Raw genomic sequence first — 27,135 nt, 5'->3', positions numbered from 1 at the left:
AACAATCAGGATCTGTTCACAAATTCCCTGCAAATAGCCTGACCAAGGTGTTGGGAAACAAAGAGGGTGAGTGACCGGCCTAAGTTGGCGTAAACCGTGTGTCTTCAGGGAGACCTTGAAGCATTTCCCGGTCCATGGTGGCAGAGGAAAGCCTCTGCTCTGCTCTGACTGCCGTAAGGGTCAGGGCAGGATGGCTGGGTCACTAAAACTTCAGGGATTTCCCTGGCTTTCCTTGGCAATAAAGGAAGGAAGAATTATAAAGGAAAAAGAATTGAGTCCATCGGCTTACCCAACATCGAAAAAGTAAATCCTGACAATAGTCCAAGCAGTGATGAACAAGGAGGGGGCACCTGACAAGAGAAGAGATGGTGTTACCATCAGAAATCATTATCAATGCTTTCAGGGCTGTTGTCTCCGACTGCCCATCCCTCCTGAGTGACTGAGGTGATGTCTTCCTTCAAAAGTGGGCAAATGCTTCATGTTTTCAATGCTCCCATGCCAAACAAGAAACATCTTGCCGAAATTTCTCTTGCACTGGCCATGTAAGATGAGTTTCCTGTAGCTCCTCACTAGCAGACTTATCCTCCTGTTGCAATGCCTACCAAAAAACCTACTGATGGTGAAATGCAAGGAATAGGAATCACTTTAGACATCTCCAGTGTGGACACTTGTCACCACAGGTCTCTAGCATCAACAAGGAGAAATAGGTACTCCTAACACACAGGTCACCTGAGCTACTTTAGATGTTTGCTTTAGGACAAGAAATATGCCCTTGGACTGCCCTGACTGTACTACCTGGATCTTCACTGACTATAAAGGGAGCCTGGAGTGACAAGTTCACATGTAGATGTCTGTTGTGGGCCAGATGAACCTGCTTCTGCTCCTCAGTCCATGATCTGACTAGGGTGGTCTTGTTCCATCCTTGTGGTGCCTCTTTCCTTTGTCTCATGTCTTTGATTAGATTTAGCTTGGAAATACTTCAGGAAGGACATGTCACTTAGTTCTGGATTAGTCACAGTATTGTGTATTGTTTATTACCAGTGATTTCTGAGTGCAATGGTAATACAAACTGTCAGAACTACAATGAGTGTGTCCAAATTATTAATTTCTGCATGATCCGTTTGAGATCCATCACTGATGCTCTTGCAAATGATGGATGACTGAAAGGCCAAAAGATCCTTCAAGCACCTGTTATTTTCTTGAATTGTCTTTCCTCACCCAAGGAACTGCAGAATATATTACCAGTGCAAGGGATTTCCTTTGATCTAAAATCATTAACTTCATACTTTTTTCTTTAAAATCTGCCAGCTCTACTGTGCTGAAAGAAAGAGTATCTGTGCACAAAGCAGGTTTAAATAAGGTCTGGCCTGATTAACTGCATCTGAAACAAGGTCTGCTAACATCATCACTTCTTATGCTTATAGCACGGAGAATTGTCTCTCTTCCGCAGTGTGAACCCAAGTGTAACTCCTGTCACTTTCGATACAATTTACTCTGTGGCTAACTGGTCAAATCCTGAGCCCAGGCTTACGCCTGTACATGACACTATTTTATTATTTCTTTTCAAGGTTTTTCCCTGCTCTAATTATTTCTCAGTTTCAGCTATGAAAAGCATGCATAGAAAACCATTTTGCTTACTTAAACATAAATTTTCAGCTAAATGGCTTAAAGGGGAAAAGAGATCTCTGTTACCTCTTTGGAGAAAGAAGAGAAGTTGATCTGGCAGGATTAACTTGCATAAGTTAGCAATTCAGCTCTGAGTTACTTTGTGAAGAGTTTAATTTTGTCTTCCTTGGCATTTTCTCATTTTATTTTATGTTATGTTACTTTTTTTTACTTTATGTGTTTAAGACTAGGTTCACATTAAAGCTGGAGAAATCACGAATGCAGTAATCAGAAGGTTATCAGCATTAGCATGCAGGCAATGGAATCTCAGGACAGTTACCTGGCCTGAATTCAGCAGGCCAAGTTGAGAGTGATGGACTGCAGTGTCTGGTTCAGTCCAAGAGCCCTGCTTTGCTGGGATCCATCTTTACATGTTAAAGTCAATGTATGATGTCAACTTTGGGATCCCACTCCAGATCAAATGACTAAGTGACTACAAAGGTGATGTGGAGTTTCAGGCCCTCAGTCCTTAAAGACATTGAGTTGCTCAACTATCAATGAACCCAGCACAATCGAAGTTCTTAAATACCTTTGAAGATTTAGGCTAATGCTGTTAAACTCCTCTGGCCATCACTTGATCTTGCTTCTGGTTGCACTTCTTGGCATGTATGCTACATCTCTGCCCTGTCCGAGCCCCCTGGTTTGCGTATTAAATGGCTGTTAAAAATGCCTGCCAGGATCACACCTTGGCATTCAGTTTTGAGAAGATGCATACCCCAGCCAATCAAGATGTACCACCAAAAGTACTTCCTCTCTGAAAAGAAGGAGATGACCAACAGGGTGTGAAGATACAACCCCTCCACCAGGAGCCAGAAGAAGTTGGCCATGACGCAGTACTGGAAGAAAACCATCATGGCTTTGCAGCCTACCTGGAAGAGAAGAAAAGAACAGTGAAGTGCAGCATGTTTCCATAGTAAACACACAAAATTAGCAGTCAACCTTGCTCTGTGTGGAACTTTGGGATTGATTTTTGCAGCACCTGAAGCCCGTATGGAATGAGCTCCATGGTAAATAGCTCCATGGTGCATGAGCTTTCATGCACTCAAGCTTGGAAACCCTGCTGGGCAGTGAGAGGCTGATACGCTGGACCATGATCCCTACCAGCATGGTGCTGCTCTCTGTGGGTTTTGGATGTACATCTTTGGGAAGCTGGCTTAGTGGCAGAGAGGATGCCCGAAGGTCCTGCCCTGATGTGCACCCACCAGCCTCTCTGCTCTACCAGGGAGTGTTCGTGGGGCTGAGCTGTGAAGCAAACAATCGCACTGCTTCAGAAGAACCCTCCAAAAAGGCGTTACTTTGACCTGAGACCAGCTCAGTGACTGGTTTACGGCGCAGCCCACAAACCCTTGGTTCAGCATGGTGAAAGTGATCTGCACCAGAGAGTAAATGAGGATTGAGTGAGAATTTCTTACGCTATTTTTGTCACTAACGTCAGTGTCTTGATGAACAACAAACACCCTGAGTGACTTGAGCATCATGGTCCCCCCATCATTCTTTAGTGGTGGTTTTGGCAGTGTGGGGCTCAATGATCTTAAAGGTCCTTTCCAACCTAGACATTTCTATGATTCTGTAATTCTCCATGGGGCTGTCTGCTAGAATGATCTGGCTCCCTGAACCCAAAGAAATGAAGCCTCTGACTTGAACAAACTGAATCCACAGGGTAAAAAAAAAAAAATAAAAAAAAAATCTGTGTGAATTAACCCCTGAAAGCAAAGTCCAATTGTAATCACTTCATGGCCTGGTAAGTATTGCAAAAACGAAGGAGATTTGAGACAGGATTTTGAAGAAAGTCAAGTCTACAAATGATTATGAATACTCAGTTAAGAAAAGAAGGAGTGGGATCCATATTTTTAAAATAAAGAAAAGGATAAGGAGGACAAGCAGGGTAAACACTAGCGATCATGGACAGATTTGATTGCATTGGAAGGGGAGACATTTGAAAAAGGAAAGAGGATTGTTTTTCTTCAGGAAATGAATAATTAAACACGGTAACTTGCTGTGTGAAGATTTCATTGCAGTGCAGGTAATGAGAACAGTCAGCTTACAAAGGAAAAAAAGAAGGGAAATTTCTTTCTGAAACTCAGGGGCCAAGCCCACTGGAAAACACCTGAAGGTAGAAATCAGCTTCCCAAAGAAGTATGTCAGCCATTTTCCCAGCACGGGATGTAGCAGGAGCTTTACAGGAGATCATTGGTGGCATCATTACACATATCCACGCTGTCTAAGCATCCTTGAGATGCTGATTCAGGCAATAGTCTTGTTGCCTTCAGCGAGTCTGCTTGGATAATACCGCACACTTACTGGGGCAAGGGCAGTAGAATCTGGCTGCTAGCACTCTTTGGTTAGTTGCTCTTCCCTGGTGCTCTGCCTGTGCAATATGTTGAATTTAGAGCAATAATTGATTTGCACCAGTGACAAGCTCACACTTCCCCCCTGCTCCCCTCTCCTGCTGAAAACAGTTGCTATGAAACACACTGGTTAAAAAGGGAAGTGTGGAAAGCATTTTCTCGATGCCGCATGTTTTGGAGAGGGACTTGTCCCCACTGATTACTCAAAATTAATTCAACCCTCCCCTAGCACATGCCAGTATGTCACTCTGGGAACCCTCATGGGTTCCTGCTGATCAATTTATATGCACATCAGCTCCCTCCTGTGAGGCAGATGGAATAAGCAGATACTTGCCGCAGGGTGGTGATGGGGGAAGGTGGAGGCAGAGGAGGCAGTCAACTCCCAGGGAGGGAAGGTGACACAGAGCTGAGCTGACAAGGGCTGGGGATGTGGCAGCGTCCTCCCTATGGCATCCCTGTGCTCTTTGTTTCTCCCTGCTATTGTGTGCATATGGCTGTGTGACATCAACACACCTCATTTCTGTTGCCCAAAGCCTGAGAGCCCGCTTGGTGTGTCTGCAGCCAGTGGGGATTTGGTGGTGTGAGCATACTCAACACTACTGGGGCTACTGAATTCGTTTATGGTTTCACTCTACCAGTATTTGTCCCTAATTCAGCAGCTCACGGGTGAAACATGAGGTTTAAGGGGGCAGTTATGATGCAGCTCAACCACATGGATTTGCTTTGGGGATTGAACATTGGCGAATCCTTTCTGGATGGTTGAGTCGAAACTATGGCAGAGGCATGAGGCTGGAGCATGTCACAAGAAACTGCAATACTTCACAGGACCAGGAAAGGCTCCTCACAAAAATTGAGTGTGACTTCTGCCTAACAGAGAGTCTCAGGCAGGGTTCTCCAGTCTGAGTTTGCAGAATTACTGCTGTCACAGAGAGGAAGCCGTGTTGAGCTAAGGCTGTGGCAGCAGGAGTGCCAGATCTGGCTCCATCACCTTTTCTCCCAGTAGTGGCAACTATTGCTTTTGTGGTACTCTCTGACCCTACCTCCTTCCCTAACATGGTGGTGGCTTCTTACGAGCCTGAGGTGGATCACGAACATGGGCAGCAGTTGGGTTTTGGCAACTTCTTCTCTGGGGGACATGTAGAAGATCAATTCTTTGCTCCATGCTGAGGGATGTTTGGCTATTTGAGCAGTTCTTGCCACCCCAGGCATTTTTTGTTTTACCTGGAGAAAAGATATTTTTATGCATCATTGTGAGCATACAGCAATAACGTATTGTAGCCAGGGATCCCCTGTGACACAGGGATGTCCTGCACTGGAACAGATTTGGATGCACTGTCATGTCTGGCAAATTAAGTCATGGCATTTTTTCGCCGCCTGGTCTTCTTGCTACTGTTGTCCATGCCGGGTAAGTTTAAACCAGACCAGATATTTCTCAGAGAGATGCAGTTTCACTGTTGACTGCAGTGTCATTCTTCCATTGAATCCTCTTTGTCAGCCAACTCAGCGACACATTTGGAAAACAGCTCTTTCTGGCTTTTGAGAGACCTTATTACATGCAGCGCTTGGTAATGGATCTCTACCTTCCTGATCGATCCGATTCAGCCTCAGAATGGCTGTTATAATGCCGGGAAACAAAATCCACATTTATATAAGTTGCTTTACCCTTTAGATGACAGACGCTAGGCAGAGATGAGCTATTACATCTCACAGAAGACTTTTTTTCATAAAGAGCACACCTCATGATGTGTCAGTGTTGAAAGACTAATACAGGCTATGTTTAGAAAAGACATTTTCAGCAGGAAAAGCAGCATTACAGCACATTTTTTTTTTACTGTCTGCCTTTCCACTATCTCATTTACAACCACTTATTTCCCTGTCTTTCTTTAGGGACCTTGCCCTGCTCATGTTCACACAAGATGTTGCAGTGAGATTGTCTTCCTTGGCTTTGCAGATGGCTCATCTACCCAAGTGGCTCCTCTCTGCTTCCCCTCTTTGGGACTGCATTAGACACGGGCCATTTGCTTTTCCCATGAAAGTTTCCTCCCTTTCCGCACGTGCTGCTGGTGACTAACTGAGATGGAGTCTGCCTCCAGCCGGAGAGAGATGGAAACCTCTTTGACCCAATCAAGCACTTTTGTGCTTCTCTTCAAATTTCTTATAGCCAATAAGAAAATATAGTCTTGATTATTGTAGATGGTTACTTGAAGATGAGATGAGGCATGTCTTAGACCTACTCTGTGGGTCAACCCTCCCCTGCCTCAGTGTGCCCAAACATCTCTGCTGTAAGCATCTACATTTAGGACTGTTGAATCTCAAAAGAAGAGACTACGCAAGATTCATTTGCTTAAAAGTAGATCGCTAGTGTCATTTTAGTCACTGTTAGGTATCGTGTTGAGCTTCCAGCTGTTGCTTCATAGGATGGGGATTTCCTCTGTGGACCTTTGGGATATTCACAGGTATTTTAAGGGTTATGAGATGCCCATGGTCAGATGGCAGAAGTCTGCCCTTTATGGAGAATCCTTGCTGAGCTAGCAAGACAGGGAAAAAATGTACATATTGCACTGTACTGCTGTCCCGAAGGGCTGGTTTCCTCAAATGTAGACAACTCTTTGAAGTAATTTCTATTATTTTGTACTTTAGATGGATATTCACACCTGTATGAAGTGGATGTAAAACACTGTCTTGTTGCTTATGGAGTGTTTAGTGTTCCCTGAACATGGGTGTGAATGTCTACCAGGACCATGGCTCTCAAACAAATGACTTCATTTCAAAATGGGGCATTTATTGCCCTCTGAGACAGAGCTGCCCTGAGCCTACACCAATTTATTGCCTAACAAGGTGATAGAGAAGGCAGAAGATACCACATTTGCTTTGAAAGAGAAGGGGACTTCTTGCAGTCATTTTAGGGCAAATATTTAATGAGCCATTGATACTCTGGAATGTATGGTCTTCTTTCAAAAATGAGATGGGTGAGTGGGACGAAGCACATAGCTCGTTAGAAAGCTAGTATGACATTGAAATGTGCTTAGTTGAGAAACTGGGCAAAAATTTTAGGGTGTCAATAATGAGACGAGATCAGAGCTATATGGAATGGTGGGAAAAGCAACAGAGCTACCCACAGCTAACATGCAGCACGGCATACACGTGCTGCTGTGAAAAACACAGGCTACTTTGTCAGGTCTTAGGAAGAATGCACTCAAGATGCAGCCAGACATTCTGAGAAAGAAGTGAAGAGAAGGGACATAAGGGTGGGAAAACCAAGACTGAGCAATGACCCTACCAGGCTTCTGCCCTGTGCCTAGTACCATTTTATACTTTCAAATAACGTTAGTCCTGAGAAAAACATCTTTCTCATAAAACTGAAGTAGCGACCAGCTGATCCATCTAGAAAAACGCAGCTCAGACGCCGGAGGCAGTAATTAACTCAGAGCTGAATCTGTCATTGCATTAAATACACATATGTCTTACTCCTCAGTGATAATAACTCTGCTCGAGGTATCCCTGCTCATTAATAACTGCTAAGGACTGTCAGTCTTGACCAGCTGCTCAATTTCTCTAGCTCAATATAGGCAGCTTGGTTAGACAGGAGTTGGTCTGGGTTTTTGAGGGGAGGTACACACACACACACGCAACACACGTGCATGCATCGGCCCCCTGTGAATGCAACAAAACTCTACAAAAAAAGGTCACTCAACTCCACGGAAATGCTGCAGTGCATCACAGAGCAGCACTGCACCAACAAAAGTCTCCCTTCACTGAGGACATGGTGCGTTACAGCTTTAGGACTTGGGTCAAAGAAGGATTTAGACCAGAGAAGTATAAAGGGGCACTTGAATGATTTATTATACTCCCACCCACCCCACCATCGCTGGCCTGGGAATACATTAAGTGCAAAAATTTTGCTTGAGGCTCATCACCCCAATCATGTGTATCCCCATCAGGAGACCTGACCTGTCCCTCCCTCTCCTGTACATGGGTGTGACCCCCGTGCAGTTTGGAAGGTTTGTCACAGGGCACCAAGACATATTTAAGTCAGCTTAAGGGTATATTTAAGACATCATATGTAATCTTGGGCAATACTGCAGCTCCTGGCATGATTTATTAAGCTGGAACAGCACCTTCAGCCCAGTCTCCAGTGCCTTAGGGAAAAGAGTGGGCTCAGTTTCACCTCAACAATCATGAAACCTGCAGGCCTCAAAATCTCCTTGTTAGGTCCTTTTACCTGGGCTCCCCACTACTGCTGCAGGAGGAAGAGATTTCCGCAGATTTCTGCAGGCCTTTTCATCAGAAGACAGATGAAAACTCATTTTCTCATTGACAGATTTATCCAGCACTTTTCTTTTATGTTGCCCAGAAGACACGACCTATCTGAAGGGATAGTTGCTGAGTGACTCATGCTGAATTTACCCACAGCAACATCCGCTCTTCCCCCAGCCTTATCAAGTAGGCTTCCTTGATCTTATTTAAAAGCTTTTTATAGATCTCACTCATGATCCTGTACCTGGAAGATGGGGTAGCACCGAGCAAGTACCACCTGCTTTGGAAATGCTGAAATTAGGGTCTTCAGGCACAGGGACTGACCTAACCCTACATCTCCATAACTATCATACTATTTTAGACACTCATTTCATAATCATAACTAAATTCAGGAGTCTCAGTCTTGAGCTGATTCCCATCCCACATGCCTAAATCAGGTTGAATCCCATCCTAGTTCTTCTTCTGTTGAGATGTCCACCTCAGCCAAGGTATGAGGTAATCTGTAATGAGGATGCAATAACCAAATAATTGCTCTGCTTGTAAGATTAGACAGTGTAATTAATGCCCCATCTCACTATGTTAGCACTGAAATTCATACAACTGACAAATTCCCAAACATTTTATAACCTAAACATTGTACAGCACTGTCCATAGCTCTGCATTGTCCATTAATTTCTGTGCACGTTGCATGGAGATGGCAGGGTAGACTTAGTTTCCAGATACATGTTTTTGTTTTTCATGGGGTACTTCTCTCTGCTTTTAGCTTTACTTTTATAAGGTTGGTTACTCTCTGAGAGAAAAAGAAGTTGATGGGAGGAGTGGATATACTATACTGGCCTAGATATTACTGCCTCTGTTAAGAAAGGAAGGGTGAGGATGTTCAATGAGCTTCGCTTAGGATGATGTTGCCCAAGCCAGTTTACTGGAAACAAAAAGAAAACTTCTCTTGCCCACTAAAGCGGGTATTTTTCTTCCCTCTGGAGTGTAGAGTAACCTTCTTTTACAAGTCACCTTCCCAGAGGATCAGAGGTGTTTTTTTTCACTAGTGACTGTTGATTTTGGCTTGGACCTTTCCGGAGGAGGTGGCTAAGATATGATATTGTATCTTCATAGCTCCAGGCTATTTCTCATCTCGTTCCCATGCTCAAGAATATTGACTATTACATATTATTTTTTCACTACTTAGTTGGCTTTGACAGAAGAGTGGAAAAGCAAGCCACTCTCCTGGAAGAGAAACTACAGTAGAGAAAACACTTCCAGAAGTGGACTTGGCAAACTGAAAATGTGAATATTAATTTGTTATCTCAGCCTTCTGCTACTGTACCTAGTCTTCTACAGAGACAATGTGGCTACAGAGGGTAATGGTTTGAACCTACAGAGGTCAGTGGCAAAGCCGCCGCTGACTTCAACAGGGCTGGAGGCCTAATTTGCAGAAATTCAGCATGATGTCAATGGAAACTGTTGACAGAAATAAAACAGCTTCTTACTGGGCTATTCGGTTCCTCCAAAAATGAGCCCTTAGGTCAAACCAATTTGCTGAGCCATGGAAAAAAAAAAAAAAGAAAAAGAAAAGGAAAAGAAAAAGTGTTAACTTACCCTTAGTGCACTCAACCTTTTGTGTAACAACAAAAAAAAAACCAAATTAAAAACAAACAAACAAGACTGCCTGGCAAAAAGCCATCACCTTTATTTCTTCCCTCATTTTAATTGCAGTTGTAGACTAGATTCCAACTGGTTAGCAAGGAAAAAGACCCACAAGGTTTATGTTCTACCATGAAAGGGAATCAAAGCCTATTCAAACAAGAAATCACCTCCTAAATCAGTTGGGTGCCTTTGACTCCTCCTTTCCTTCTTTCCTTCCCTATCATGGAGTCTGAAAAGCAGGTAATTTTAAATGATAAATCGCTACACTGGTGCTTAGCTCTTCTATGATTCTTAAATTTTTCCTGGGAGATGAACAGAAATTTTGGGTGCTGAGGATTTAACACTATCTATGCATGAAGAAACTTGACTAAAGAAATTCTTAAAACGCCATCTTGATAGAAACAAGGTAGCTTCTGATTGAGGCACGTAGCCTTCAGTTTGTGAGGGCCTAAGTCGTCAAGTTCAAAGCCTTGCATAAAGAAATTTCTCATCTATCAGGAATTATGAGAAAGAAAAAAAGTCTTTAAAGACCTTCATGGGAATAATAATCTTATGTTTTGGTGATGGACCCTTCAGCTCCTGCTGCCCTTAGTGGCTTCAACTGCAACTCAGTCCTGGCAGGTGGATCAACGTAACTGAATTCATGGTCACCATCTATCTCAGGCAGAGGGATGAGAGACCTCATACACACATTTTCCCTGTTAACATGCTGCTCTGCATCACTGGTGCCCCAGAAACGTTATGCAAGAGTGCTCTTAAGCCTTGGCAATAGCAAATTAATTCAATTTATCTTAACCTGCTTTCCTCTAGGTCACAATGCATTAAATTTTCATGCGCCCATCAGTGCCTAAGAGCACACACTGGAATACTTACTCCATGTCAGCTGTCACTGGGCAATTTATTAAACCATTATAACCTGGATTTGTGTCTGAGCTTGTTGATTTGTTACCACTTTCATGAAGAAGAAATGCTATTTCTACCCTTGATGACCACTGCTGTACAGCTATACACATGCACGTACACACACTACTTCATTAAGCTAAGTCTGGCCTGCTTCCATCAAGACCGTGGAAGGATGGAGACATTAGGAAGAAGATATTGAGCTCAATCTCCATGTCTCTTTCCTGTGCTACCACTTCCACTTGCACCAAGGCTGGGCTACTACCAAACCCGCATAGAATCCTAGAATCACAGAATCTTTTTTTTTTTTTGGAAGAGACATTTAAGATCAAGTCCAACTGTTAACCTAGCACTAAGTTACCAGTAAACTATGTCCCTCAGCACCACATCTGCATCTTTTAAATACCTCCAGGGATAGCAAATCCACCACTTCCCTGGGCAGCCTGTTCCGATGCCTGACAACCCTTTGGGTGAAGAAATTTTTCCTAATAGCCTACCTAAACCTCCCCTGGTGCAATTTGAGGCTGTTTCTTCTTGTCCTATCGCTTGTTACTTGGGAGAAGAGACTGATCCCCACATCTCTACGACCTCCTTTCAGGTAGTTGTAAAGAATCATAGAATCATAGAATCATAGAATCATAGGGTTGGAAGGGACCTCTGGAGATCATCTAGTCCAACCCCCCTTCCAGAGCTGGGTCACCTAGAGCAGGTTACACAGGAACGCGTCCAGGCGAGTTTTGAATGTCTCCAGAGTTGGAGACTCCACCACCTAATGATAAGGTCTCCCCTCAGCCTCCTTTTCTCAGATAGAGAAAAGAGTATTAATAAGAGTGAGAGTATCAATAATAGAGTATTATTTCTCTCATTAGAGTATCATTTCTCTAGCAATAGTTCAACTCATATGGACCCCAAAGCCCCATGAGATAGCCTTGGCCTTTCTTTGTGCTTTCACCTCTTTAATGCCAGCCGAAAGCCAGTTGAAAATGGCAGGGCACTTAAAAGTCTCTCTCTGCTATTATGGAAGTTACATAAGACAACCTCTATTTTACTTGCTTGCAACACAGCAAAGCATGTCAGGGTCAGCTCCTGCACTCGCAGAAACCTTGTGAACTCCAGTAAAATAAATGGAGCTGTACCAGTTTACATCAACAAAAAATGCAGTCCACATGACTGCACTTTATGCCTTGCCCACTTCCCACGCAGACTTCCTCAAATACAACACTCTTGAGTTCAGTAGGAAGCTCTAATGTCTGCCTTTCCTCACATAAGAAGCAAGTTTAAGCCCCGCGACTGTGATCCTCAAGGCGATTTAAGCATTTTTCTTCTGCTGATTTTAACAGGGGTTATGTAACTGTCAGTCTTTGAAGGACTCGGCCGTTCTATTTTGTCTCTTTGGAATACTTGTTTGATTTTTGGGGGCAGTCTTGTGACTATTTCTAAGATGGTGATTAGCTCTAGCTGGTCTAGCCTCTGCGTCAGATGACTCAGAGCTGAGTTTAGACGTAAAAATAGAATTATCTCAGTAAATGGGGTAACTGTCCTGATTTTGTCCTCATCAGTTGCAGAGTAATGACACTTCCGAACACATCTTCAGTAATAAGGCAAGTCAACCACAAGGCAGCAACTAAATGGAGAAGGTGATCAGAGTTTTAATAATGCCCTTCTCTGCACTTGCCACATTTTCTCTCATTATTGGCAATACTGCATTGCTTTAAGTTGTCAGCCCATGACTGGGGCATGGCTGTGTCAGGCACAATAGGCTCACTTATGCAAGAAAAGTTCCTGCTCCAGAGCTCCTCCAAGGTCTAACTTTCTGCCTTCACTCCTGGGTTATTTCCAGGAGCAAAGAAGATGAGGATAACTCATCCAAGCAAAACTGTAAAGTCATGCTAGAGCTTGGTCTCCATGGTCCAGATCCTCTCAAAGGCTGCCTGATATGAACAGCCCAAGGAGCAGAAGGGGCATAACCCAGAATCTGATACTTTCTCCTTGGAGAAATGGATCACTTTATCCATTTTCTGTGGGCCTGTGGCCAACTCTTAGGGAGGGAGCCCAGCAAAAGCTCCCATCAAGCTCTCCCTCTGTCACTTCCCATTGATCCTGTTGTGGGACTAGTTGGTGAATATCCTGTTTATCTTCTGTGTAGGGATGCCTATGTTGGGCAATTTATAGCTGAAATCCAGCCTTTTCCCACTGCTTCTCCAACCTTTTACTGCAAACCCCATCTTTCTAAAGCAGAATCCCAATCCCATGGCACAGGCCTTCCTCACTTCCTAGCCTGGCATGCCTCCAGAACCACACGCCAAGTGTCAAGCTTCATCCTCCACTGCCTTTCATTGCCTCCCTGTCTCAAAATGATGAGGTTTCACCTTTAGTTTCTCTGACACTCAAGTTTCCCTTCACTCTCCATCACTGCACATTCCTTTCTTCCAAACTCAAAGCTGAAGCCCATGTTTCATTCTTCTGCTACATTCTTTTAGGAGACCTTCAGCTCCAAACACCACAACCAACTCCCAACCTCTTTTATTCTTCATTTGCTGCTGCCAGCCCTGTGGTTGAGCCCCTGTGAGGGGTATGGTGTAGCAACCAAGGCTTCAAGTGTGGCAGCCATAAATTGCTGTCTCACCAATACAGAAGGAAGTTACTCTTTGTCATCAGCTCCATAGCAATTACCTGTGTTCAGGCCCCCTCCCTATGGCACGTATGAGATGACTTAGGCCTACTTCATAAATGTCAGTGAGAGCTTAGACAGGTAGGGACCTCTTGTGTTCTAGAAGAGATGATGAGATAACACGTTCCTGGATGGGGTATCTCTGGACAATTTCAACATTCAAACGAGAACATTAAAACAGTCAAGGTGGATGATTAGTCCATCTCCCATGTTCGTGGCTGCTACTGACCATAGGCAGTTAACATTCAAAATCTCTTATAGCTTCTCGTTTCTTCATACACTTTTCATTCACTGAACTTCTTGATATATTCTAATTTAATTCTGGCACTGATTTTTGAAAGCATATTTGAGGCATTTTTTATTTTTGTTTTTTACTTTTGGGTAATATTTTCACCACTGGGGCCTCTGCTAATTAGGGAATGTAGCTGTTTTCTCTTTGTCTCTTCTCTCCCCACCTTGTCTCTATTTTGTGGTCCTTTCTAGAAGTGTCTTAATACTTTTGGTGAAGTGAAATTTAAAGTGCAGGTGTGAGACTTGAAAGAGAATTGGCAAACATGCTATGCCTCCATTCCTTCTCCCGCTTTATTTCTGTTGCTTTTTACTTCTTTGTTGAATTTACAGGAACTTTCTCTAGGGTGTTTTTTTCCCCTTCCCTTCTGTCATTTGTTCTGCTGTAAAACTTAGATTGTAGAAGTGATCAGCAAATACGGAGATATCAACAGATATCGTCAGACCCAACAATTAAAGGCAAGGGAAAGATTCACTTTGTCTTCAGACAGAGTTCTGCCAGGCTTTTCTCCCAAGTCAGTCAGCCAAAGTTCAGCAGATGCCTGTCTGTGCTGCTAAGAAGAGCTCACCCTCCTCTCTGTAGGTGGGAATAGATGTTTTCCCCAGAGAATATAACACAAAGAAGGAGCTGATTGTCTAATATTCATTTTTACACAAGTGAATAAAAAGGCTTACACTCTTCCATCTCTCCAACCGCCTGCATATCGGGGCACTCTCACATGAGGGAGAGAATACGTATCTGAGTAGCCTCAGATGGTGGTGCACTGGAAAAGAAAATGTATCTGTCTTCAACTTCTGCATATAAAATCCATGTAGGGGCCTGCAGCTGTTATCAATTTGACCTGAGCAAGCTCGTGTGAAAACCCCAATTTTTCACACTGAAAATATGAGATATGTGTATATGTTCACAATCCCACCCTCCTTTTCAAAGAAGGTTTTTTTGTTAGAATTTGATTGTTTTACTGGATTACAAAAGGAAAAAGATAAATGATCTAGTCCCCCTTGGCTGAATCTTCAGCAAAGGCAAATTTGCAGAGCGCAGAAAAAGTCAGCCTGAATTTAATCTGTAGAACTTGATCTTTCTTTATATCAAACGGTCGGCTTCTTTATCTTCAGCTAGTCTGGAAATATAAATAGTTCATCATTATGCTATCAAGATATTACGGTAATGAAACTGTATCGAAACCTATCCATAAAAACAAAAAAAATCAAATGAAATGACAATTTAAGGGTTCAGTTCAATCTTTCTACCAGGTTTTCTGCTTTGGCTACTGTGTTTCACAGGGTGTTCTCCAGGGAGAGAAGGAAAGGGGAAGACAAAGCGTGGGAATGCCATGGCAGAAGGTCACCAGGCCTAAAAAAACGAATGTGAAAAAATAAAATTAGTAAGGAGGTCTCTTGAGTCTGGCAGTGAAAAAAACCCAGAAGAATGCAGGCGAATACAGGCTGGAAAGTGTCACGATTTTTCATGCAGTGTGAGTAATCGTTGGATGCAATGAAGCCACGTGCGGTGAGTTTTCTATCCAAAATGACCGATTACTGGGACAGAACATGTTCTGAGCTAATTGAAACAACTAGTTATTGAAGAAGTCGGAATGGGTGATTTCACAGAGCTCTCCTAGCCTGATCATCTCTACATCTCAGTGCTTAAAGCCCAGATTGACTAACACACTTGAGTATATGCCTATTTTTAAGCAATATAAACCAACAGGATTATTTAGTTACACATAATTACAGATATACATTATGACTTAACGTATGACAGAGAGAAATTGGTTTTGTTCTACTAATGACTGGTAGCACCTTGGGCAATACACTGTGTGTATACGTGGCCATCAGACTCCTCTGCTGTTTCTACCCCCCTAGAAAATTCAAGGTCACTGCAGTGCTTTGTTTCCCACTGGAAAATCCCACAGTGGGCTTTTGGAGGACCAGCCGTCTCTGATGGTCAGTCAAAATGCTTCTACATGAGTCAAAGGATCCCCATGGTGCCTAAAAAAAAGCTTAATTGATTTGGGCAGCTGGGGAGAGGAGAAGGCGGGAGGGACATTTGTAAAGCTACTGTTGCGGAGTTTCCTTGGTGTGGGACAGAGGGCCTGGGCCACTTTTCACGGGTCCTGGGGTCAATGATCTTTTAAGCCTGCTACATTTAGTTATGTAAACAAGCCTTGCTTGCCAACTCAGAGTTTTTGCCCCATGAAAACAGGCTGAGTTTTTCACCCAAGCAGCAAGACTTTTGTTTATCAAGAAAGAAGGACCAAGGAATTTGAGGAGCCTACAGGTGCCACACATCCCTCCGTAAACATTCCCCAGCGCATGGTGCATGTTCTGGCTCACGTGATGGCTTGGTGATGCTTATCGTGTGTGTTTTGGCTGCATTGGGCCTGAAACGCTTACTGCCACATTCTCAGACCCATAGAAATGCCCAAGGAACTTAATTTTTCAGGGTGTTCATGTTGAATTCAATGGTAATCCAAAACTATTTGAGTTTAAAATGTCATAGAGTTAACACTGTAACTGAGGTTTCCCACACTAGGTAAATGAAGTGAAATTGCTTTTGCGGCAAAGCCTATGAATGAGGGTTTTCTTTTGGTAACATATACACCTACATGTAGCAGAGTCCCTACTTGATCGGAGCATTGACACATTTTTTTGGTGGAGAGTTTGAAATATTTTTGTGTGGCTGGTGCAGAAAACATAATTTTAAGTCTTCTTACTGTAACAGAAAATGCCAAATTCAGGAATTCGGTCCCTTCATCAGAAATGCTGGGAAAGGTAATTTGGATTTTATAGCCCTGAATCTGTTCTGGAAGGGGGATACCTTTATTCTTTTTTCCTTAAAGGAACTAAGAGCAGTACTTCCTCTTGTAATAAAACACTGTTATTACTTTGGTTTTGCCCTCTACTAAAACAGCACAGTGGTGAGAGCATTCAGTAAATTGAAGTTGTTCAAATCTCAGACTGAATGAGCTCAAGGCCATATCTAACCATTATACACAAAACCTCCAGAAAATTGTGTATTAGACCCTGGGTCCTAGTCCCACGTCTCCCAAGTCAAAACTTTATCCTGCAAGTTCAAAGCACAAACAAACCAATTATTTAATCTAACTCCAGCCAACCAACCCAACCAAACCCACATAAATACAATGGATTTTATAACTATTTCTGCAAACAGATGAATATCAGGAGAAGCATTTTGACCGAATTTCATGTAGGTATTTTTTCCCTATGACCTAAAAGATTTTCCAAAATGTTGGGTCAAGACAGGCACGGATTTTGCAAGGTGTGCGCTCAGCCTGGAGTGGTGGAGACAGATTTGTTCCACATACTTTTATAAGCCTTGAGTATCATCCAGCTATTCACCCTGACCTGGCATTTAACACGAAAATCTTCTGATGGGGAGAAACACACAGAGTGGTGGTAGCCATGGGTCTGCCTGAAAGCACGCTGGCTTCCAGGAGCTGTGGATTCTGCAGGACAAAGTCTTTCATTTATATACAGAAGTGTTTCTGGACGGATGGTTGAAGCAAACACTTTTCACACAGCTTTCTGCAGTTGTACCTCAGTCATGACCCAGTGCGAAGTCCCACAGGGGCGAGAGGTTAGTTCAAACTCCATGGCTTATTGGGTTCTTGGCTCCTCTGCCAATTAGCACTGGCAGTTATCTGTGGCAGCAGACGCCGGGCCATTTTTTCTTCCAGTTTACATGTCATTCTAACCATTCATGGACCTTCACAATAAACCCCCATTGCTACAGAATGCAGATTCCAGTGAGCCACAGAGGGGAAAAAAACCCACAGAGGGTCAGCGCAACGGGAACACGTTGTGTTGCAGACAGTTCTCAGGGAAATGCTGGGAGCAGGCTGCTCTTTGGTATCAACTGAGAGGTGCTCAAGCAGAAAGGTCATTCTAACAGCAGGGACAGGACTCAGGGTAAGGATACAGAAAAGTCAGAAGGCAAGGAAGAAGTTGGAAAGAGAAAAGAGAATCTTTTTCTGGTGCTGTATGACATAAAAAAACAGGTCCTGAAGGGATCTGCTGGAGCACTGTGCCCAGTCCCCTGCTGTTACCAGCAAGCAGCTCATCTAACATTATCAATTTATTATGAAGGATTTCTTTTTCTTTTTTTTTGGTGATTTCTGATCACATCTCTATTTTGGTGATTTCAGTTTGCTGCCTAAATTTATTCATGACCAGTGTCCTCTTAACGTCTATATGGCCTTTAGATAAACAGCTCTTCTCCCTCCTTAATGTTTGCTCCACCTGATAGCACCAAATTTGAAAGTGAAAAAAACATCCCAACTCCTTTATTCCCCTCATTTATCTTCCCAGTGGGGAAATCTCCCAGTTGCAGACAGCTAGCATGGGATACAGATCCAGATGAAAAATAGACAATGATGTCTACACATGGTTTTCCTGCTGAAACTCCTGCAGAGATGTGGTCACTGCAATCAGTGGAGACCAGAGAGCCATCCAAATGCAGGTGCCTTCTTCAAAGCAAGGTGAAAAGCTCTCCAGACTCCAGTGAGTATATTAATTGGAGCTTGACTGACTATGGTTGCACTTTACACTCGTAGCTCATTATAGGTACTTACCCCATAGATACCTATATTTAGTTATGTGAATCTAGATCTGACTCCCACCCTCACCAAGGGAAAGGTTTAATTGAATCTCTAAACACAGGAATGCAAGTCTCCTTAGCCCAGGATATCCAAGAAATTAGCACGGGACTGGGAGATGGAGATAGGACTGACAGGAGCCCTAAAATTTTGTAGAGGTCCAGTTGTGGGTTTGATCTCAGAAGGGACCAGACGCCTAAAAACTTTTAACCCTGATAATTTACTTTGTGCCTTTTGAATACAAATTAAACTGCAGCAAACCTGTTCTTCTTACTTTCAAATGAGAAAAAAATTGAAATCTTCCCACTCTCTCACATGCATTTGCAAGGTAATTTTTGGTGCATTAAGAGGGGCAACAGAATAAGGTCGAAACTTCAATGTTCACGGCTACTTACTGAACTCACAAAGCAGTGTTCAGATTCTCCACTTTCAAATAGGATGACATCTTTTATGAAGACTGCGATGGCTCTCATTATGAAGGACATGAAGAGATGCATATGAATATAATTTCGAGTACAGTGTAGTTTTCTGTTGGAAAGAGATGAAACAACATTTCTGAATAGCAAGGCTTCTCAAAAGCGTTATTTATCTATTTATATGTTTCTTCTGCCAAGATACAGACTCACAATAAACATTAGAAACCCTGAGACAGACTATGTTCTGACGTAAATCACTGCAAATCCACATAAACCTTTTTAAAGCCACCAAAGATGTGGCAATCCATACATCTGCAGCAGTGTTGCTACATTTCCAATTTTTAGGAAAAAGGGTCAAAATACAGAATGACAGAAAACAGGTCCATCACACTGGTCTCCACTGGAAAATAAATGCTTTTGACTGTGAAAACTGTGCTCACGATAAAGGTCTGTTTTCTGCAGAATGTTTGTACTTCAATAATTCTTTTCAAAATGCAATATTTCTTCAGGAAGAGAAATAAATTCCTAGCAACTGCTGCCAAAAATTAACACACATTACAGGCTTTCTGGAGCAATACGAACTACATTTTCACTTCAAAATGACTAGTTATTAATGATATTGAGAACACCACCAGGTTTTTTTCTGTCCCTTGCCCACTAATATTTTGAAGGTGAATTTTGATCAAGAAGGTCTTTTTTTCAAGCAAGACTTCATATCAGCTAAAGCGAAAGGCCTAATACTCTGGAAATGGGTACTTTGTACAGTCATCAGAACCACAACAGACCTCACTCAGCAACATGATTAAATTGCCACCTCTTAATGAGTCACTGTGCATTGGTAGAGTTTATGCACTTAATCTCTGGTGACGGCAAGATAGTGTGACTGAGCTGAGTCCTCTGTACTTGCAGGTGAAGGCAAGTCAAATTATGTTGTTTCCCACAAATGAAGAGCCTGAACCCCAGCAGTTTCACCAGCTTGGCTGGCACCTTGTACCTTGTTGAGATGAGATAATTTGCACGTGTGTCTGATTCACTCTTGCCTTGTGAGAGCTCGTGTGCTGAGAAGTGCAAAGATCTTGAAAGGAGAGGCCAATCTTATGTAAGCATGAGAGTTAGTTACCCTAGAAAATATGCTGTTTCTTATAGCTTTCTTTGGGGGTGATGTCTGGACCAGACCATCATAAATTGGACAACCATATAATGCCACTTCAGGGAAGCCACTGGAGAGTGGCAGGAGGAGATGGAATCACATCTAGAAGGTTCTTCCATCTCATGGAAGTTTCCTTTTTGCTGTTCTCCCTACACATAAATAACATTACAATAGGAGATTACCTTATATGCAGACTTCATTGGAGGCACACAAATTTAGATGCCTGAATTTATTACAAATGGAGACTGAGGATTAATTAATTTGCTGCAATCTAGGCATCTAATGTCATTTGATATGCTGTAGAGTATCTGCCCATCGATCCATAAAGGCCTGGGTCTCCTGAAGGTCCTGCACATCTCAGAGGCTCTAGCTTGTCTAAAATGGCTCTTGTGTCTACGTCTTGCCACAGAGCTATAGCAGGAGGTGCTTCAGAAATAGGCTTTGGGAGATAGTTTTGAGGTGTGATTCACGTGTCCCACTTTGAATACCTACTTCAGTGGAAATGCATCATTCCATAGATCGATATATACCATACTGACTAGGTCTCTGTGGACTATAACAAGATTATGAGATAAAGGCCTCTAATACAGAGATACATCATGTAACAACCTACATTTAGGGAGATGGATCCCACTTAAATAAATGGATTTGGGTTATAATTCTCACACAAAGGCCACAAATCACATACCAGAAAACAGTGGTACCGAAAGATGAAGGAACTTTCCTCCCCTGTCCAAATGAGCCTTGACAGAAGTCTTTTGCATCCATCTGTAACACCCATAGCCTATAACTTAAACAGCCACTATGTCCTTTGAGTCATCCCCTTACCTATGTCTTTTTTGCTCATGGTCTTACCTGAAGAGGCATAAAATGATCATAGCAGCCGTGAGAGCAATGAGTGATAAGGTATGTCCAATGGTGTAGCAGGTCTTGACTGTTCCATAGAACACTGTTTGCTAATGTGAAGGAAAGAAACAAAACAGGTCTGTCAAAGAGCTAACAACATGTGTTCCTAAAAAGACCGTCACTGAGCTTTTACTGACTTTCTTGGTGAGACATGGAAATCATCCTACTCCATTAGATGCATCAAACAATCATCATCAAGGACATCATCCTACTACATCCACGCATTAAAAAAAGCTTGTCCAGCAGGTTGAGGGAAGCGATTCTCTGCTCTTGTGAAACTCCACTTGGAGTACTGTGTCCAGCTCTGGAGCCCCCAACACAGGAAGGACATGGACCTATTAGAGTGGGTCCAGGGGATGCCATGAAGATGACCAGAGGGATGGAAAACCTCTCTTATGAGGACAAGCTGAGAGAGTTGGGGTTGTTTAGCTGGATAAAAGAGTCCAGGGAGACCTTGTAGCCCCTTCCAGTACCTAAAGGGGGCCTACAGGAAAGATGGGGAGGGACTCTTGATCAGGGAGTGTAGTGATAGGATGAGGAGTAATGGTTTTAAACTGAAAGAGGGGAGATTTAGATTGGATATTAGGAAGAAATTCTTTCCTGTGGGGGTGGTGAGGCACTGGAGCACGTTGCCCAGACAAGTTGTGGATGCCCCAACCCTGGACTTGTTCAGGGAGAGGTTGGATGGGGCTTCGAGCAACTTGATCTAGTGGAAAGTGTCCCCTGCGTATGGAACTAGATGCCCATGGAACTAGATGATCTTTAAGGTCTCTTACAACTCTAACCATTCTATGATTCTACGATTTTATCAAAAAATCTCCAACTCCTTCACCCTTAAAAATCACATCCAGTAGAGTACATGACTCAAATACCATCAGTGTGAGTAAGGAGAATGTGTCCAGTTGCAGTAGAGCCTGGATCGCTCCAAAACCAGGTTACAGTTACACAGGGGAAAAGTTCATGCAGGAATGAGTCTGATTTGACACTTGCAGAGACAGCTACATGGTCATAATCTTGTGGAACAAGAATGACTAATCTTCAGCTAAACAGCACACTGACATATTGGCTCTGAGGTGGTGAGTACGATGAGCTTCATCTTATTGAGGAAGATTGAAGACAGAACTGGTCTGGAAATTGGTTTGATTTTGTGGAAGCTATATATTGTGTTTCAGCAAGTAAAAACTTAAAATGTTCTCACTAAAATCACAGGTATGTTAATTCAGAAATATATGTTAAGTTGGAAATCAGGTCATGATTTTTGGCTTTGAAAGCACACAGAGGAAATCTCTGAGCACAGGAATTAAATTCAACAGGGAATCCTGGTCTAAATAAAATGGGGAAGTAAGGCAACAAAATGCAGCTCTCCTAAGGCTCTCCAGCAACACCATATCTAAATCAATATATTTTGATTTTCAGGTTAAAAAAATGACAAAAGACCAGTTGGTATTTGGACATTTGTTTTATCAACGAAAAAGGCAAGTTTTTATGAAAATCTAACTCAGTTTGTAGAAAATCTTATTTTTCCAGCCTTTGATTGACCCTCCTCTGCCTTCCTTGCCGCTATTTTCTACAAAAAAAAAAAGAACAAAAAAACCCCAAAAAACAGACCAACCAAAAACCAAAACCACAAGGAGCAATTTAGACAGAAAATGTAAACCCAACCTTGTTTGGGAAAACACTCTTTAATAACAGCAGGATTGACATTTTTATATGCCATTTTCATAGACCTTGACAAGTACTAGGTACTTTACAGAACCAGTGAGGCTGAGATGAGCAGTAATCCTCTAGCATTTGCACAAGCCAGCTTGGAGAGGTGTTAAGACAGAGCTTTCAGAGAGTGCAAAGGCTAAATTGGTCATATCTATATGTCTTCTTAGACCACAGATCTCAGAGATGGCTAAAAACATGGTGTCTTTACAGCCCCATTCACTGAATCCACATTGCTTTGGGTCAGTAACTCTGAATACATGATTCATAGCAAGGGTTTCAGGCCAATTTATCTACCTGATCTTGTCCATATGATGCCAGAAGGCTACTGTGGGGAAGGAGTCACACAGAATGTTATGGTGACTCCTAAGCCTTGGTCATCCGCACTGCATGGAGCAACTTGCACTGCAGTAAGGAACAGTGAAGGTTCCACCTATCTACCCCACTGTCTTGCAGATTCCACCCAAAGCTAACTAAATATAGTCTTTTTTCCAGTCTTGTTTGAGTTTGGGCTCCCAAAGGAAGCTGAGACTTTTCCAATAAAAGCAGTCAACTTCCTTCACCATGATTTTGTCTTTCTCTCTTTACCTACTTCCCTTCTTGATGTCACCAGAACAGAAATGCTCCAGGAAAGACCTGGCCAGCAGAAGGAAGGAGCTTGTGGTAGGGGACTGAGTTTGAAAAAGAGGATGTCCCACACTGTATTTAGGAGAGCAGAGAAATGGGGGAAATAAAATTAAGAGATATCACAGGAGATGCCAGTAGTGTGGCTTTGGATGGAAACTCTCCAGTGTGAATACAAGTATTGGCCTTTTGCTTCTTAGAGTTTTTCATAGAAGCAATCTGTGCACAGAAAGCCTCAGTGTTATTCAACAAGGTTATTTTGCCCTTATATTTTACCATGACCAGTTCTTCTTGTGTACAGAGAAATAGCTCTGCATTCAGATTTAATGTAGCATGTGGGGTCATCTCTGCTCTGGAAACAGCACATAATGATTTCTCACTCTTCATTTGAACTTGCTAATGACAACCACTTCCTATTTTACAGATATCAAAGCAGAGAATTTGACCTGAGATCATAAATGAAATTGGAATTTCACTCAGTACTTGGTTTACTAAAATATTCTTATTAGAAAAAATGGGGATTTAAAGAAGTGAAGTAAAAGCATGCCAGGATGCCTGGGTTCTAGCTGTAGACCTAGACTGATTTACAGAATGAAACCAGGCAATTTCATCATTCTCTCTCTGACTTCTAAAAGCCTCTGCTTAATTTCACAGGAACATGATAAGAATTAGTTAAGGTAGATGCTAAACAGAAATTAACTAAGAATTATCTTATTTGGTTTCTGTCCCTTGATAACAGAGATTAGAATGTGAAACATTTACATTAGTGAGAGAAAAAGAAGAGAAATAATGACATCAAGGCTTTCATGTTTTGGGTTCATGTCACCTAGCCTAAAGTCATCTGGGCTGCCTCTAGAGTAAATGCACAGAGGTCTGTTTGGAGAGAAACGTGGGGTGAACCGACTTCTGGAGACGTCTATTTTCTTCACCAGCTTCAGATAGAGCTTATGGGGACACCTGGGGTGGCCTCTCTCTGACAGAGACACACAAAGCCTCTGACAAAGGCACACAAGGGAGAAGTTGTGCATCACATGTGACAACAAGAGAGCAAAACAACCCCCCCATTTGCTAATATGTGGTTTTTAAATGTAAGGCTGGAGAAGGAATCATTATGACTGCAAAGATCATAAGTGCACTACTTTGCATGATCTGGACTACCAGAAATCACAATTAAAATCTTACACACAGCCCTTAGTTATTTTTCGTATTTTTCTTGTTTCTGACTTGAATCTGGTAGGTTTTAAAAGTGCATGAAGTGTTTTAAGTATGGAAGGTTATCAGTCTGTTTTGGACCTCATGTCCCATACAGCCTGCTGTTCTCCTTTTATTCTATTCCCTTTACTTCTTTGTCCACAAATCGACAGCCAACTCAACAACAACAAAAATCTATTCTTCTTCACAGGCTAGTACTGCGTGTTCACCCCCCTCAGCCACCTTTCACACAAATTAGACTTAAACAGCATGACAAAACTGCGGAAATAGAGAGAAAATAATTAAGAAAGAATTAAAAGAACACAATACATGTTCTCTTGGTAACGCAGCGCTCTGGCAACGCTGCAATCCATTGGGTCGCCAAAGCATGTCCCAGGAATTCCCAAATCCCCTTGGCAGCTGGAACATAAACCAGAGCTTTCGGTGAAGGACCTTCCCAGAGCATTCCTGTAACAATGACTTTTGCAATGTGCAACTGGTGCCACACAGCTCGATCTGAGAAACGGGACACTTGAGGATGTGAAGTGGTGGCTGACCTCGAAGGCAGACTAAAGCTCTCTTCAGTAGAGCCCTGATGTTCTTTGTGCAACTTTCCCTTTGCTGTTTTCTGTATTCTTTCACTGCTAAGGCTGTCTCAGTTCTGTTCAGATTCTCCGTTAACACTTTGAGTGCCTTGGTAATATGTGACCAAACACAAAGACGTCTCACCATATATATTCATTCATTATTGGGATTCCTATGTCCAACATTCACAAACACTGACATATGTCATACAACAGAAAAAAAAAAATAAAACATGGCCATAGGTTTAATAGAAACACATGGTTGCAGTGAAATATAATTCTCTTCTAGCATAAGCTTTTTCTTGTTGACCATGGGACAGTTATAGGTGACTAGTTTAGATCAGATGTTGCACTTTTAGTTAGGTGAGGTGAATCTTGCTTCTAAAATCATTTGTTATCCTCTTAGACTTTACCCTTCATGACTCAGCATGCAGCAAACCAATAACAAACTGCTTCTTGTGTAATGACAATATTCTATAAAGCTAATTATACCTAGCTCAGTCGTTACTAATTTACATACAAGCATTCTCCCAGAGGGCTTGCGGGTTTCCTTACAAAATTCAGTAACATTGCATGAAAATTTGTGTGTTCCCTACAGTTTTCTAGATCTTTAGCTGATTGAGATCAGCAGAGCAGCACTGATGGCAAATGAGTTATATCCTTTTATGCCTTTTGATGTTTTGATGCTTATGTTGGCCTAGAAATACCGGAATCAACTTATCTATTTAAGGATAAATATAAACACGTAGGGCTTGTTCCGAAGTTGAACATGGGAAATCAAGCACCTGAAGTTATGCGTGCACATCATAGAGACACTGGTCTGATCTTCTCAGGTGCTGATTTCCTGCCACACCCCTGGAAATTAAAGGGAGGATAACCTCTTTGGCCAGACACTTGATCTCTGCTTCCAAGGATCCCCAGGATGATGCTTACTTCTTGAGGAATCAGAGTGGGAATGGAAAAAACCGGCATGGGAAGATCATGTGATTCTCATATCAATCCCTGGTAAATCTTGATGTCTACCCATCCAGGTTTACAAACCTCTTCCTCTGGAGTGCTGTTGGAATCATATCCACAAGCTAGGTCATACGGTGCAGGGTACACATCCGTCCAGCCCTGGCTTGTACAGTTCCTGGTCACGTTCCCTGGAAGAAAAAAGAAAAGGATGATTTAAAAAGAAATGTTCAGCTTGCTGTAAAACAAATACCTGTCTTTTGTTGATTCAAATGCCAAGGCACATTTCTTGAAACAATTAGAGTAAAATTCTCATACTTCTCTGCTACCAAGTGTTCATATCACACAGCCACATAAATGTGAGGGACCCATTGGGTTGTACAGTTCAGACCTCAAAACCAAGTACATTTTAATACTGAGGTGCCCACAAAACATCTCTTCTAATAGTACCATAATGCCAGTTGTACCCAGACCTTTGGTTGCTGGCACTGCACCAATATTGTTTGAGACTGTTATTGACATATTGCCTTTGTTCCTGGAAAATTTTTCATCTAAACAGAACAGTGAAGTATTTACATCTTTCACTTCACTTGTGAGAAGCCAAGACATGGCTAGATAAAGTGGTCATTTCACATTAGGCAGGTAAGGTTGGAGGTCTGGGAACTGAATGCAGCCCTCAAAAGCCAGACCTTGCCTACAAGATGAGCCCTGATCAAATGTGATTCCTGGGAAATATACTGCATTCTTGTTTGAGAACCAAACACTTCGAAATTTGGCTATGAGGGGAGAAAAAACAGATACTGGCAACCTGCATTTCCTGTTTTAACATGTATACTCAAAGGCAAGAAAATTTCTTGGACTCAAGAAAGTTGAATGCCTAGGGCCTCCAACCAGCTAAAAAGAGCCTTAATTAACATAAGGACATCTCTCTCCTTCAGCCAAAACTGACAAAACTATGAAGTTTGTATCCCCCTCTGGTACTCTGCACTTCCTGGCCCATCTGGGATTGTAAGGGGTTGTGCAGTGCAAAGCATTTCTCACTTTGTAAGACATCTCTGCTTTCTGGACCCCAAACCCACATTGGTTAGGGACTGTGCAGACATTAATCAAGCAAAAGAAGAAAAGACCAGCAATCTGACCAGGATAGGCCTTACCCTAAAAGTTCTGTAGTCTAAAAGGCCAAGATAGATGTTTTTCAGACAGAAATAATG

At 42.4% G+C, this 27,135-nt stretch overlaps 1 protein-coding gene across 2 annotated transcripts in view; it reads right to left on the bottom strand.

Moving 5' to 3' along the window:
- The window catches only part of LOC128905075 (vasoactive intestinal polypeptide receptor), a 117,091-nt gene that overhangs the window by 16,204 nt on the left and 73,752 nt on the right, over nucleotides 1-27,135 (bottom strand). For both annotated transcript variants that reach the window (XM_054190540.1, XM_054190539.1), the window contains exons 4-8: nucleotides 26,012-26,115; nucleotides 20,814-20,914; nucleotides 18,788-18,920; nucleotides 2,381-2,534; nucleotides 290-350 (exon numbers count right to left, since the gene is read on the bottom strand). In XM_054190540.1, coding sequence (XP_054046515.1) covers nucleotides 290-350; nucleotides 2,381-2,534; nucleotides 18,788-18,920; nucleotides 20,814-20,914; nucleotides 26,012-26,115 — 553 coding nt within the window. The remainder of the gene's footprint in view (nucleotides 1-289; nucleotides 351-2,380; nucleotides 2,535-18,787; nucleotides 18,921-20,813; nucleotides 20,915-26,011; nucleotides 26,116-27,135) is intronic.

This window comes from Rissa tridactyla, chromosome 2, assembly GCF_028500815.1.
Source record: "Rissa tridactyla isolate bRisTri1 chromosome 2, bRisTri1.patW.cur.20221130, whole genome shotgun sequence".
Taxonomy (NCBI): domain Eukaryota; kingdom Metazoa; phylum Chordata; class Aves; order Charadriiformes; family Laridae; genus Rissa; species Rissa tridactyla.
The sequence above is the reverse complement of the archived record's forward strand: the minus strand, read 5'-3'. Positions and strand labels throughout refer to the sequence as shown.